Genomic DNA, 15,187 nt, shown 5'->3' with positions numbered 1-15,187 from the left:
GTGCATTTCCGCACCAGGTAAGTCATTTATAATTCGATATATGCCACTATTTGGCGTATATATCTGTAGCAGATTTTGGTGCAAAAGTTATTTGGTTATTTATCCCTTTGCGCTGCTCATGGCAGTTCCAAAAAGGGGGCGTGAGGGCGGGCTGGCAGGGCCATCTCATTTTACATTTTCTACCCAAGTTTTTGGCTTAGAAAATGACTTAAATCTACAACAGCAAGAGAGCTGGCGTAGATTTAAGCGTGGTGTACGACGGCCGACCATACGCCAAAGTTATGTGGAGGCCTGCTCCTCTACACAACTTCAGCGCATCCACCATCAGCGCAGGGGTATTAAGACCGGCGTCTAAACGACCCCACAAATCTGTGTCCAGGTAGCCTAAAAAGCGTCAGACTGTGTACCGCAGATCAGACGGCGAAGGTGTAGTCCGTAAGGATTCTGGTGATTTTATGGTTAATATAATCTTCTTTATTATCTAGAACGGTGCTGGAGATGTTATGTCCACACAAGACGTACTCACTATGGATCCGCAGGTGGCAAAGTGCATGTGATTTCAAGAAATGTCTTCCACGTGCTGTGAAAAAAATCTGCACCATCGATTGACCTGCGTTGCAGTTATTTAATCTGCACTTTATGCTGCGGATTTAACCCTTTGCAGTGCAGAGGGTGACAATCGGTGTCAAATTTGGAGTGGAAATTCCAATGCAGAAAATCTGCCCTGTGTGGCGCACAGAGTATAAATTGCGCCTTGTATTAAGCCGGCCTGTTCCGGGGTGTCATAGGTGTCTTTCAGCCTTGGGTTGATGTATTATGTCTTTTTTTTGTCGTTGTTGTGCTGTGATTGAAGCCTCTTCACTTCTCCAGGGAGAGGTGGCAGATTACTGTGTGTCACTAATTTGTAGGACTAATGAGCCCCCCGAGAGTCTCTTGGCTGCAGGTGGGAACCAGGAGCAGGATGTGGCTTCCATCACAGTCCATCGAGGAAGCAAATATGTCTGTAATCTGGGACCAGGATATCACTGGGAACCTGTCATGTCAGAAGGTTATAGAGCAGGAGGAGCTGAGCAGATTATGTGTAATTTTGTGGGAAAGATTCCTCAGAACCTGTCATTTATGGCTCTAACATCTGCTCGTTCTACGTTTAGGGCTGTTTCACACGAGCAGATGCCGTGCGTGGCATCCGCTCTGTGAAATAGTGCCAAGACCCGATGCAGACTGCAGAGGCACGGAGCATTAACATGACTGATAAAGAGATCACAGAGAGGCACTGAGCATTATCAGTCATGTTAATGCTCCGTGCCTCTGCAGTCTGCATCGGGTCTTGGCACTCTTTCACGGAACGGATGCCACGCACGGCATCCGCTCATGTGAAACAGCCCTTAGGAGTCCAGCGGGCGGCCCTTTTAGTGACTGGCCGATATCTCAGTGTAAACTGTAGGGAACACGGTCACCGATAGGCAGGCCACATGACCACTGAGCCATGAATGAGCAGAGGTTTAGATTAAGGCCCCTTTCACAAGGGCGAGTGTTCCGCGTGGGGGCAACGCGTGACGTGAACGCATAGCACCTGCATTGAGTCCTGACCCATTCATTTCAATGGGGCTGTGTACATGAGCGATGTTTTTCACGCATCACTTGTGCGTTGCGTGAAAATCGCAGCATGTTCTATATGCTGTGTTTTTAACGCAACGCAGGCCCCATAGAAATGAATGGGACTGCGTGAAAATCACATCCGCAAGCAAGAGCGGATGCGGTGCAATTTTCACGCATGGTTGCTAAGGAGACTAAGGATGAGCGACCCGGGACCCCATTCACTTTATTATTTTCCATTATAACTTGGTTATAATGGAAAATAATAGCATTCTTAATACAGAATGCAAAGTCCAATGTCAATTGAGGGTTAAAAAATAATAAAAACATAACTCGCCTCATCCATTTGATCACGCAGCCGGGATCCTCTTCTTTGTTCTACTTGAAGGACCTGCGAAAGGACCTTCGCTGACGCCATCGTGCTCGTGAGCGCGGTGACATCAGCGCAGGTCCTGCTGAATGACGATAGAAGGACCTTCTGTCTTCTTTCAGCAGGACCTGCACTGACGTCACCTGAGCGCGATAACATCAGCGAAGGTCCTTTTGAATGCTATAATGGAAAATAATAAAATCTACAGAATACCAAACCCGAACTTCAATGAAGAAGTCCGGGTTCGGATCTGGGTACCCCATTCAGATTTTTCTCACGTGCATGCAAAACTGAGCAACGGAATGCAATCGCAGCCAAAACTAACTGAAATTGCGTGCCTACTCGCACGGGTTTCCCGCAATGCACCCTGAAGGCATCCGGCCCTCACCCGCGACGCCCGTGTGAAAGAGGCCTAAGAATTGCCAATTTATGATGATTCTTTCCCTACAAAACTTTAAACCAGTCTGTACAAAGAAAGACGTGGATCGCACATCCACATGCCACGCATTGATGTACCGTATTTCTTCTCAGCATAGTTGTAAACATGTGCATTGAGGCACTTACTATACATTTTCATCAAAATTCATAGGCCCACTCACCACTTCATGATGGCCTCTTACAAGTGGGTCCCTACTCTAATTTGAGACAGCGCCACATGGCGACTATATCCTGCAACACGTCGCCTACAGGTGGCAAGCCCAACACCATCCCGTTTGTCAAGCTAAGCCCCCATGGCGCTGGACCCCACCAGCCACCATGCAGCACTGCTTAGTGTGAACAGATCTCGAAAGCTCACCACTAAGGCCCCATTCAAACATCCGCAATTTCGTTCCGTATTTTGCAAAACGGAATTGCGGACCCATTAATTTCTATCCGCACTTCCGGGTCCGCATTTCCGTTCCCGAAAAAAATAGACCATGTCCTATAAATGCGGACAAGAATAGGCATATTCTATTAGTGCCAGCGATGTGCGGTCCGCAAAATACGCGACGCCCATTGCCGTGTCCGTGTTTTGCGGATCCGTGAATCCGCAAAACACGTTGCGGACGTTCTGAATGGACCGAGTAGCAGTGTATTAAACTTGACATCACTCTTCTCAGCTCCTCCTGCTCTATAACATGCTACAGAACGAATTGTGTTTTCAAAGTGACCTTGTTCACATTTCCATGTCACTTTCACCTCCGTGAAGGATCCATGTCTGGTCCGTGTGTCCGTTTTTACCCTCTTGTGTGTCATCCGTAACCCATGGGCACTGCTCAGCTGAAAATTAATTTCTAATTGATGATTTTGGTGTGGATTTGATGCGGTTTTGTCGCACATCTCACCCTTTATTGGAAAAGGGTGAATACCACACTGCAAGGCACAGAAACAATCCTCAAAGTGTACACGAGATTTCCATGTGTAATCCGCAAGGTGTGCAGGAGGCCTAATAGTATTACCCAGGGTTACTATAGCAAACCCTGCAGATGCATAGGTGATATCCTTAGGAAAATGGGCCATATTCTCCATTTAAATCCCCTTACCGCTCACGTGGTCACTGTGGCGATACCAGTATGTATGGCATGGCACCACTACGGCCAGGGATTCATCTGTGCTGCTAAACATTGGTGCATTTCTCAACAGAGCTATGCGTTCAGATACAAAAATGAAAGATCCAGCGGTTAACTTTATGACTGTCTGGAGCCCTATTGTTGTCTATAGAAACTCAGTAGTAAGCCAAACCTACCCCCTAATCTCCGTGACGGAAGTCTGCTACCTGCTGGTCTTGTCTGGTCAAATTAGACCTCCTGTGAGCTTTCTACAATGGGTTCACACAAGCGTGAGGTCCGTACAGTAATTACAAGGGGCTTTGCTGCATACAAATTAGGGTTAAACTTTCCACTTTTTTGTTCCCTCTTCTTCCCTAGTGGTGTTCATTGCAGTGGAGTTTTCTGCCTGTTGGTACCTTTATATATAGTGTAATTCTATTAAAGGGGTATCTTATGACTGATATAAAAAATGAAAGTCAGACATCATTATATAGAACATAACAACCTCTTTCTAACAAAGCTAGAACCAGCCCTGTACCTCACATGGATCCAGAGATCTCCTCATTCATTGATCTGCTAGATTTATATCAAGCGGACAGCTCAAGGGGAGTGTCTTTTCTGCTGCAGCTAAGGGGGCGTGTCTCAGCTCTCCCTATCACAGATCAGGGGGCGTGTCTCAGCTCTCCCTATCACAGCTCAGGAGGCGTGTCTCAGCTCTCCCTATCACAGCTCAGGTGGCAGTTGAAGGATGAAACTGAGCATGTGCGGCCTTCTCAGTGAGCAGGTCAAATAAATAAGAAAAAGAACTAACAGCAGGTGGCGCTATACAGATACATTTTATTGAATAACTCAGTGGCTATGCAAAAATTTTAATTACATGCAATTACAAAAGTATTCAGATCCCCGTGCTGGTTTGCAAACTGTAGAATATTTTTTCTCTGACAACACCTTTTAATATGTTTTAGGGAGCATGCACACAGCAATGTAGTTTGTGCGGATTTTGCAGTTTTTTCACCCCCAGAATCTGCAAGTTTTACTTGTGGATTTAGTTGCAGATTCTGGATTTTTTTTTTCTTTATAGGAAAGTATGATTGGCTGCTCTTTGATATGCAGAGGGTTACAGTAAAAAAATGTATACCTCACTTTTTATGATGGGATTAAATAGAAACTGTATAGCGGTGGATGCAGATAGTGCATCCTGTCATTGGGGAATACTCCTGACATTTCCCAGCCATGGAAGGAAAAAGAATGGGATGTGAACAGAACCTAAAATGTCACACGGGCACTCGAGAATCTGACTTTTTGTTTTTTTTAAGTGAGGGCGCTTGTTTTTCTAATAAATGTGACCTTGCCTAAAGCTTCATTTAGTCATGCTGGGATCTGGGTGGAACATTAGAAGTATCTCCATTTTTGCTTGGTTTGGTTAGCATAGCCTTCTTTAGTTACAGAGGAAAACCTAACTAGAGGAGGCACAGAGCTGTCATTGTGCTGTCTACATGAGGCGGGCGGTCACCGTTCATCAGCCGCTTCTTTTATTGTCTACAGTTTCAGAAATCAAGACCATGCAGGACAATGTACTGTATACATTAGATGGCTCCACCGGCCACTTCTTCTTCTTTTTAGTGTCCCTCAAGCTGTATAGATGTTAATAGTGCGACAGTGCCCCTTTAATGGGTTCGGCCAAGTCCTAAAGATGCTCCAGAATTGGGGAATTGAAGTAGCAGTGATCCTCTTTAACTTGGACAGGACAATGAGGTCCCCTGTCCCAGCGATGTGTCCTGCTTAAATATTTGCAACTGGCTTTTAGGGTTTTCTAACATGGGCAGATATTCTGTTTGGTAAGGAGCACCAGTCAATGGTTCAGGCTTGCTGATTGTTCCTCGTTACCTGCATTTACATGCAGCAGTATCTTTAGTATGGGAACAAATGATCGTTGAGAAGACCGTTCATCCCCATGCAGTCTTCATGTTGTGGCAGCACATCCCCTCTTACATATGATGACGTCTTGCCGAAAAATCATGAACTTTGGTGTCGCATAAAGGATCTGATCACCAGACAAACGGTGATCAGGGACATGTTTTCTAGGGGCTATGATCGGAAACGAGCGTTCTTCGTTTGTGATCATCTCCCTTACAATTTTTGGTTGTTCTTAATTGTCTTTCTGGACAATTTTGCCTAGACACCACAAAAGTCAAATGGGCCTTGTAATGTGGACTCAGAGGTAGGACTTTGAGTAGTAGAACTCACTGCTTTGTGCTTCATCTGGTGCTGGTAGGACATTTCTGCCAGTCCTCACTGTGTGACTTCAAAATGACACAATAGTAAATGAGCTTTGGTTCTAATAATGTTATTTCTGTAAAACGATGTGTATTTAGGGCAGCCCCATAGTAAACCCCCATTGCACGGCTTTCTATTACAGGCTTCCTTTAGTAACACTATCCCTTTTGGCTTTTCAGGTCCAGTTCCAGAAGCTGCAGCAGTTGCGAATTGCACAATCCCGGGCTCAGTACTACGGCGGCTCATTGCCAAATGTGAACCAGATGAGCAGCAGTATGTCTGATTTCCAGGTGAGATATTGCCGTGTGTCCAGGATTCCCTGGCATGCCCTCACATCTCAGGAGCTGGTGATATCACCATCACATATATGCCCTAGGATAGTGCACTGGTGGCATCCACGAGATTTGTCATTGTGGTTCATCTAGTTGTCACCCAGCTTTCTTAGGGTGCCTTCACATGCGTCAGATTTTGTGGCAGAAAATTCTGTGACCGAAAATCTGTTGCATTCACCTTAGGCCACTTTCAGACGAGTGAGTGTCACGCTCCAGACTCCCGTCCTGAACTCCTAGCACTGCTGGGGTCACATAGCACTATATTGACTTATGATGCCTATTTAACCCTACATTCCAGAACTGTAAGGGTTGCGTAGCATCATAAATAAATCTAATGCTGTGTGACCCCAGCAGTGCTGGAAGTTCAGGACTAGAGCTGCGCTGCGAATCCGGAGTGTGACACTCACTCGTCTGAACGTATGCAACACATGCCGGCTGCCCCATTACAGCGCTACAGAGTGGCCTGATGAAGGGTCTTTCTTGTATGACCCGAAACGTTGCTTAATTATGACCGGCTGAATAATAATAAAAAATTCACTGATTTCACAAGCATAAACGGAGTGCTGTCTGTCTCTGTAAAAACTCACTCGTCTGAAAGCGGCCTTAATGGGGTTTGCCGCCCCATTCAAATGAATGGAATAGATTTTCAGTTGCGGAATTTATTCTGTGGGTACAGTGCTCAACTGTCTGTCATATTCGACTGTGCTCCATCCATTCAATGCAAGACCTTCATTCTTGTCTTCAGCAGAGGTCCCAGCGGTCAGACCCCTATCGATCACCTGTGTTTAAATCTTGGGGCATCCCTTTTAAGGAAAAAGACTGGATGACAGCCGCTGCTGGAGCTATAATGGTGGACTATTGTGCTGTCACTCAGCTTTCCCAGACACAGATATAATTGATATACAGATGGATTTTTAACACCTTCATAGCAGATGACACCAAGAAGCCATAATCGGTGATTTTTTTTAAAGGGGTTGTCTCACAGTGACATTGTGGGCGTCAAGTACCGACAAGTGTGTCACTTTCTTTTTGAGGCGAGCAGTGCAGAGTAGATCCGGATTTCTGGGGTTATGTGTAATGGGCTACTTGTGGGGTTTTCAGTGATGTAGCAGAGGGTCATACAGTGGCTGTAGGTGGTCCGGTTGTCATGTGCGGGGGTCTGCTTTGCTGCTTGGCTCTGATAAGAGCCTGGACTGCGTAGAACAGGTGCGCTTTTGTTTTTTCGCTTGTAAAAACGGAATACCTTCAGCCCTCTGAAGAATCCGCTCATGCTTCAGAAGCAAGTTTTTTAAGGGGTTGTCCGGGATTAGGTAAGCATGGCTGATTTCTTCCCAAAAATAATTTCACAGTCTGTTTTCAGGGCTTGTGTGATGTCGCAGCCCAGCTGTATACACCCATGGACCGGTGTAGTGCTGCCTACAGCCATGGTTCTCTAATGCTAAAAAAAAAACTTTAATTAGTTCAATTTTTTTTAAATCTAGCCGGTACCCATGCTCATGACATATTTCTGACCCATTCATTTCTATGGGGCCATGCACAAGTGTATTTTTTATAGAACATACCCTATTCTGGTCAGTATTGCAAACAAGAATAGTCATTTCTATTGATGGAAGTAAGGCTACTTTCACCCTGGCATTTCTGGTTCCGCTTGTGAGATCAGTTTCAGGGCTCTCTCAAGCGGCCCAAAACGGATCAGTTCAGCCCCAATGCATTCAGAATGGATAAGGATCCGTTCAGAATGCATCAGTTTGGCTGCGTTTGGCCTCCGTTGCGTTTTTTAGACGGTCACTAAAACGCAGCTTGCAGCGTTTTAGTGACCTTCTGACTATGCGGAGCCAATCGGATCCGTCCTGACTTACAATGTAAGTCAATGGGGAGGGATCCGTTTTTCACTGGCACAATATGGTGCAATTGAAAACGGATCCGTCCTACCTTGATTAACTTTCAATGTAAGTCAGGACGGATCCGTTTTGACTTAGACTTTTTTTTTTAATGAATAATGCAAACGGATCTGTTATGAACGGATACAAGCAGATACAAGACGGATCCGCATCAAACGCGAGTGTGAAAGTAGCCTAAGAAAACTGCGCAGTGCGTATGGATTCTGTATTCTAGAAGGTGCCTGTATTTTGCTGAAATGGCTTTGTTGGAGATGACGATATGCTTTCAGGCTCTGTGGCTGCAGCTTCTCAACCATTTGGAGTACGTGCACACGGTGCATATTACGCGCTTGATTTTTGTGCAGTAAATTTGCAGCACAATACAGTACCAGCTAAGAGTGCTTCCGTGGGGTTTCGTCCCGTACTTCCGTTCTGCAAAAAGATAGAACATGTCCTATTTTATTGCGGAACGGCCGGATTGCAGACCCATTAAAGTGAATGGATCCGCTGCGTCTGGGTGTTTGTGCATTGCTGCCCACAATTTGCAGGCAGCAGCACGGCCACGGGTGGGAAAAACACGTGCGTGTGCAAGATGCCTAAGGCCTCTTTCACACGAACGATATGGATTGTTTAGGTATGCGTTCAGGGTGCGTTCAGTGAAACTTGCACCATTTCGCAAGCAAGTTCAGTCAGTTTTGTCTGCATTTCAGTTCAGTGTTTCAGTTTTTTCCATGCAAGTGCAATCTATTTAGATGTGTTTTTTCACGCACGTGAAAAAAAACGGAAGGTTTACAAACAACATCTCCTAGCAACTAGGGTTGTTGCGGGTATCGAAATTTCGATACCCAGTCGATACTTTTGTCCCTACATCGATACGATACCGGGATTTCCATTTTTTCGATACTGGGCTGCACTGCTGCGCAGTCTAGTATCACAGAACATGAGCCGCTGCTGTGAGCGCACTCATGTTTCCTCAGCAGCACAGGGGAGAAGGAAGCAGTGTCTCCCTCCCCCTGTGCCGCTGCCACCAATGAGGAGAGTGGGGCAGGTGCACTGCGCCACCAATGATAGGAGGATTTTAAATTGACCCAGACTTTAGGTTACCAGGCTACATAGAGCGGCGCCCAGGGATAACCCTGCACTTACTATTATTCCTGGGCGCTGCTCCGTTCGCCCGCTGTGCCCCTATTACTGTCTCCTGCTCCGTATGCTAATTACTACTATCGGAGCAATGGGCAGGAGACATCAGCTTCTCTCCTGGGCGTTCCTTCTCCCTGGCTGTAGCGCTGTCCAATCGCAGCGCAGAACGTCACAGCAGGGAGAAGGAACGCCCAGGCGAGAAGCTGATGTCTCCTGCCCATTGCTGTTTGGGTCACCATCAAATTTATAAAATCTTCTGAGAAAAAGATTTTGAAAAAATCTATTTCTGTGAAATCCGTGCAGTCAATTTGGATTCCAGAGTTTCCCACTGTGGGACTGATAATCGTTAGGGGGTGGAGTCCATGTGCGCTCACTTTGGGGGGCTGCCTCCTCTGCTACCCTTGAGGGCCTTCTAGAGGGTCCCACATCAGTGGATGATGATGAGGGGGTAGAGGAATAGAGGAAAGTGGCATCCTCTTCTCCCTCACTGGCCGACTCCGTATCGGAGGCAAGCATGGCGTATGCCTCTTCAGCTGAGTACACACGTTTTGATGGGCGGGCCATTTTTATTTTATTGGGGTGTAACGTGTAAACCTTTATTTAGTCTGAGGGGTCTGTATGTAGTGTTTTCACACGTGAAGGGGCTTGTAATAAATTTTAAATTGAATTTAGAAGAAAAGTTGTAAAAAAAAAAAAAAAAAAAAAATGTATTTTCTGCACAAAAAAAAGTCTGAGCAGACGCAATCAGTAATGGACACTACTGATTGGTGTTCAGTGGTTGCAAAATGCACACAGCAAAAACTGTAGTATAAAAATTCACTACAGTGCTCTGCAAAATGCACGCACGCAGATGGTGTGCTCCTGCAAAAACCTAAACTCACGCTAAAGGCTTGTTCACATGCGGATCCGCAAAACACGGATGCTGCCCGTGTGCCTTCCGCAATTTGCGGAACGGAACAGGAGGCCCATTATAGAAATGCCTATTCTTGACCGCAAAATAGACAAGAATAGGACATGCCTCATAATTTTTGCGGGGCCACGGAACGGAGCAACAGATGCGGACAGCCGTATACGGAATCAAAATATGGCCCGTACACGGAACTTAAACATTCGTGTGAATGAGCCCTAACTGAACATATATATTTATATATAAAGATGAAAGACGGACAGCACTCCAAGTAAAAGTAGTGGTGTTTATTCAATGGAAAAGATGGGCAGCACTCCAAAAAGTAGAAAATACTAAATCTTTATTTACCCCAGTGGGAAATGCGACGTTTCGGCTCTAGACAGGAGCCTTCCTCAAGCCTTGAGGAAGGCTCCTGTCTAGAGCCGAAACGTCGCATTTCCCACTGGGGTAAATAAAGATTTAGTATTTTCTACTTTTTGGAGTGCTGCCCATCTTTTCCATTTTGTATTTGTGGATTGGCTTTAATCCGTATTGGGCTGTTGCACCCACCAGCTTGCATCAGGGACGGTGCTGCCACTGTGTTTTCTTTTTATATTTATATATATATATATATATATATATATATAAGTGGATTCATTGTCATTTTCTGTCAGGTAGTCACACGTTGTGATGGCAAAGGCAAAAAAAACGTGGTCGGGTTGTTGAACTGCATAAGCAGGGTCTCTCACAGCGCGCCATCGCTGCCTAGGTGGGACGCAGTAAGACAGTCATTTGGAATTTCCTAAATGATCCTGAGGGTTATGGAATAAAAAAGTCAAGTGGAAGACCCCAAAAAATTTCATCAGCACTGAGTCGGAGGATCCAATTGGCTGTCCGTCAAGACACTGGACGATCCTCGACCCAAATTAAGGCCCTTACTGGACTGACTGCAGCCCCATAACCATCAGACGGCATCTGAGACTGAAGGGCTTCAAAAACAAAAAACGTCTTCAAAGACCTCGTCTCCTTGAACGCCACAGAACTGCTTGTTTGGACTTTGCAAGAGAGCACCAAACATGGGACATTCAAAGGTGGAAGAAAGTTTTATTCTCTGATGAGAAAAAATGTAACCTTGATGGTTCTGATGGTTTCCAACGTTACTGGCATGACAAGCAGATCCCACCTGAGATGTTTTCTACGCGCCACAGTGGAGGGGGCGCCATAATGGTCTGGGGTGCTTTTTCCTTCAGTGGAACAATGGAGCTTCAGGAAGTGCAGGGGCGTCAAACGGCCGCTGGCTATGTCCAGATGTTGCAGAGAGCATTCCTCATGACTGAGGGCCCTCGTCTGTGTGGTAACGACTGGGTTTTTTAACAGGACAGCGCTACAGTACACAATGCCCGCAGGACAAGGGACTTCTTCCAGGAGAATAACATCACTCTTTTGGCCCATCTTGCGTGTTCCCCTGATCTAAATCCAATTAAGAACCTTTGGGGATGGATGGCAAGGGAAGTTTACAAAAATGGACAACAGTTCCAGACAGTAGACGGCCTTCGTGCGGCCGTCTTCACCACTTGGAGAAATGTTCCCACTCACCTCATGGAAACGCTTGCATCAAGCATGCCGAAACGAATTTTTGAAGTGATGAACAATAACGGCGGAGCTACTCATTACTGAGTTCATGTTTGGAAGTTGGATTTCTGTTTTGGGGGGGTTTCGTTTTTTTTTGGAGGTGTGGTCCCAAACTTTTGATCAGCTGAAAAACAGCCTGTTTCAGTTTATTCGTTGTTTTCATTAAATTGAATGCTCAAAAAATGTTTTGTCTCACTCCCATTTCTTCTTGTTGCATGTTGAAGCTCTACTTGGAACCTTGTTAAGATCCAGCCATGCTAAATATGATTTTTTGCCATTTTTCAAGGGGTCTTAAACTTTTGATCAGGACTGTGTATATGTATATATATGTGTGTATGTGTGTATATATATATATATATATATATATATATACTACCACTAACTGCAGCTCTTTTTTCACACCAAAAAAAAATGGAAAAAACAAACAAACAATAACCTAAAAAATGTGCAGATGCTATGGAGCACACTACTGATCAGTGCTCTGCAACACGCCCGCACGCACACAGATCGTGCATGCTTGCAAAAACTGTAGTATAAAAATTCACTAAATGAACACTGACTAAAAATTTTACTTATATCCATATATATATAGAAATATAGAACTCTATATATATATTTATATAAAGCCCTAACTGGTATTTTTCTTCTTTTTTAAGAAAAAAAATAAGAAAAATTTGCCAAAAATATCTGCACAAATAATCCGCAGGTGCTGATCAGGCAGTTATGCACTGAACAGCACTTGGCAGTCACAGCTTGCACGCAGAAAAAGTGGTGCAGAGTTGGAAAATGGTAAAAAATAAAATAAAAAATGCACGAAGCAAATGGTGTCCGTAAAAAAAAAAAAAGGACGGAGGGGGGAGGAAGGGACAGGGGACGGAGGTTGGTTTAGGTATCTGGAACAGCTGCAAATGAAAAAAAAAATCTGTGCAGCTATTCCAGGTGTTCTTATTTCTTCTTTTCTTTAGGAAAGGGGTTAAATTGCTGTGGTGTGCGCCACAAGTCCCAGCAAGCCACAAGCAGCACAGAAAGGCACAGAACCTCTCTGCATGTAGTCACCAGCTAGAATGGCTGCAATAAGGGAAGTTCTGCCTCTTCCTGTGCATCTATAGCGCTGCCATTGGCTGGAGCGTTGTTCCAGCTAATAGCAGCGCCTAAAGGGGACCCAAAACACTGGTGTCCCCTGCCTCACCTCGGAGGTGACCGGTGCTGACTTGTTCAGCACCTGCCACATCCTCCCGACCCGATGCCTCTGACAGCTTCCTGCGCTGTGATGTGCCGGTGTCATTGATCGACCAATCACAGTGCTTGGAGCTGCCTGCCAGTAAGAGCAGGCATGGTGCCCAACCCCCTTCCCCCCCTGATCGTTCCCCAGAGCTCCGTGGACCTTGCGCCTTACATGTACGGCGCTGGGCGTTAAGGGGTTAATGTCTAAACTGCTGGTAACAAATGTGAGTACAAGTGAAAATGGCCAAAATGTGCCCAAAGTGTCAATGTTTTTTGTGGTGACCATTATTTTCCAGCACTGCCTTAACTTTTTTGGGCATGGAGTTCACTAGAGCTTCACAGGTTGCCACTGGAATCCTCTTCCTCTCCTTTTTGACGACATCATAGAGCTGGTGGATGATGGAGACCTTGCGCTCCTCCACCTTCCGTTTGAGGATACCTCACAGATGCTCAATAGAGTCTAGGTCTGGAGACCTGCTTGGCCAGTCCAGCAACTTTTGTGGTCGTCTTGGAAGTGTGTTTGGGGTAGTTATCATGTTGGAATACTGCCCTGTGGCCCAGTTTCCGACGGGAGGGGATCATGCTCTGCTTCAGTATGTCACATTACATGTTGGCATTCATGGTTCCCTCAATGAACTGTAGCTCCCCAAAGCCGGCAGCGCTAATGCAACCCCAAACCATGGTAATCTCGCCACCAAGCTTGACTGTAGGCAAGACACACTTGTCTTTGTACTCCTCACCTTATTGCCACCACACACGCTTGACACCATCTGAACCAAATACGTTTATCTTGGTCTTATCAGACTAGTAATCCATGTCCTTAGTCTGCTTGTCTTCAGTAAACTGTTTGCAGGCTTTCTTGTACATTATCTTTAGAAGAGGCTTCCTTCTGAAGCAACAGCCATACAGACCAGTTTGATGCAGTGTGCGGCGTATGGTCTGAGCAGGCGGACCTCCCACCCCTGTAACAATGCTGGCAGCACTCATACGTCTATTTTGAAAAGACAACCTCTGGATATGACGCAGAGCACCTGCACTCAACTTGGCGAGGCCTGTTCTGAGTGGAACCTGTCTTATTGAACCCGCTGTATGGTCTTGGCCACCATGTTGCAGCTCAGTTTCAGGATGTTGCCAATCTTCTTGTAGCCGAGGCCATTTTTATGTAGAGCAACAATTCTTTATTTCAGATCCTCAGAGAGTTCTTTGCCATTAGGCGCCATGTTGAACTTCCAGTCACCAGTGTGAGAGCGATAACGCCAAATTTAACAGACCTGCTCTCCATTCACATCTGAGACCTTGTAACACTAACAAGTCACATGACACCAGGGAGGGAAAATGGCTAATTGGGCACAATTTGGCTGTTTTCACTTAGGGGTGTACTCACTTTTGTTGTTTAGACATTAATGGCTGTGTGATGAGTTATTTTGAGGACACACCAGATTCACACTGTTATAGAAGCTGTTCACTGACTACCATACATTGTATCAAAGTGTCATATCTTCAGGGTTGTCCCATGAAAAGGTAAAATAAAATATTTACAAAAATGTGAGGGGTGTACTAACTTTTGTGCGATACTATATATATTAGTATGTGCGTTGTGTCATCAGCTATTTCCACTCGTTATACTGGCTCAGCTGAGCATGCATGTGTTCGTTTCTATGTCGGTGCCTTTCTAATGAAAACAAAAGGATCAGGCATAGGGACCCCTATAGACATGACATGGTAGACACTCCATTGCTAGGGACTAAGGATGAGCGAATCAACTTCGGATGAAACATCTGAAGTCGATTTGCATAAAACTTTGTTCTAATACTGTACGGAGCAGGAGAATGTATTGGCTCCGATGATCCGAAGTTATTGCTTTGCGAAGTCTTGCGAGACTTTGCGCAATAACTTCATAAATTAATTTGTACTGTAAAAAACCATTTCCCGAACACTGCTCCAGTCGATTAACAGTAAATGTAACAATGGAGACATGGGCGAGCACTCATACACTTGGCAGCCAAATTGACATATGCAGTAAATATTTATTATTACATCCCCATAAAATTCAAGTAATAAAAGTAATAAAAACAGTGTGCTGAAACAATAACATACATAAAATACAACCACATACAATATAGTAAATATAATCGATAACATATTCGATATTGTATTCAATGATATAATATTCGATAATATAGACGATAATAGTCTTCGATGATATATATCACACCAAAAACTTCAAGTATTGTCCAGGTCTTATATGTGCTGTTATTATGAAGGGGGAGGTATTTCCTCTGTGGCTCTATCCCAGATTGGGAAAATGGATGTCACTTTAA

At 45.0% G+C, this 15,187-nt stretch overlaps 1 protein-coding gene across 4 annotated transcripts in view; it reads left to right on the top strand.

The window, feature by feature from the left end:
- CRTC3 (CREB regulated transcription coactivator 3) overlaps nt 1-15,187 on the top strand; it is a 134,848-nt gene that overhangs the window by 12,270 nt on the left and 107,391 nt on the right. For all 4 annotated transcript variants that reach the window (XM_040414081.1, XM_040414080.1, XM_040414079.1 and 1 more), the window contains exon 2: nt 5,952-6,062. In XM_040414081.1, the coding sequence (XP_040270015.1) occupies nt 5,952-6,062 (111 nt within the window). The remainder of the gene's footprint in view (nt 1-5,951; nt 6,063-15,187) is intronic.

The sequence above is a fragment of the Bufo bufo genome, chromosome 1, assembly GCF_905171765.1.
Source record: "Bufo bufo chromosome 1, aBufBuf1.1, whole genome shotgun sequence".
Taxonomy (NCBI): Eukaryota; Metazoa; Chordata; class Amphibia; order Anura; family Bufonidae; genus Bufo; species Bufo bufo.
Note: the sequence above shows the minus strand (reverse complement) of the source record. Positions and strands in the feature narration are given on the sequence as shown.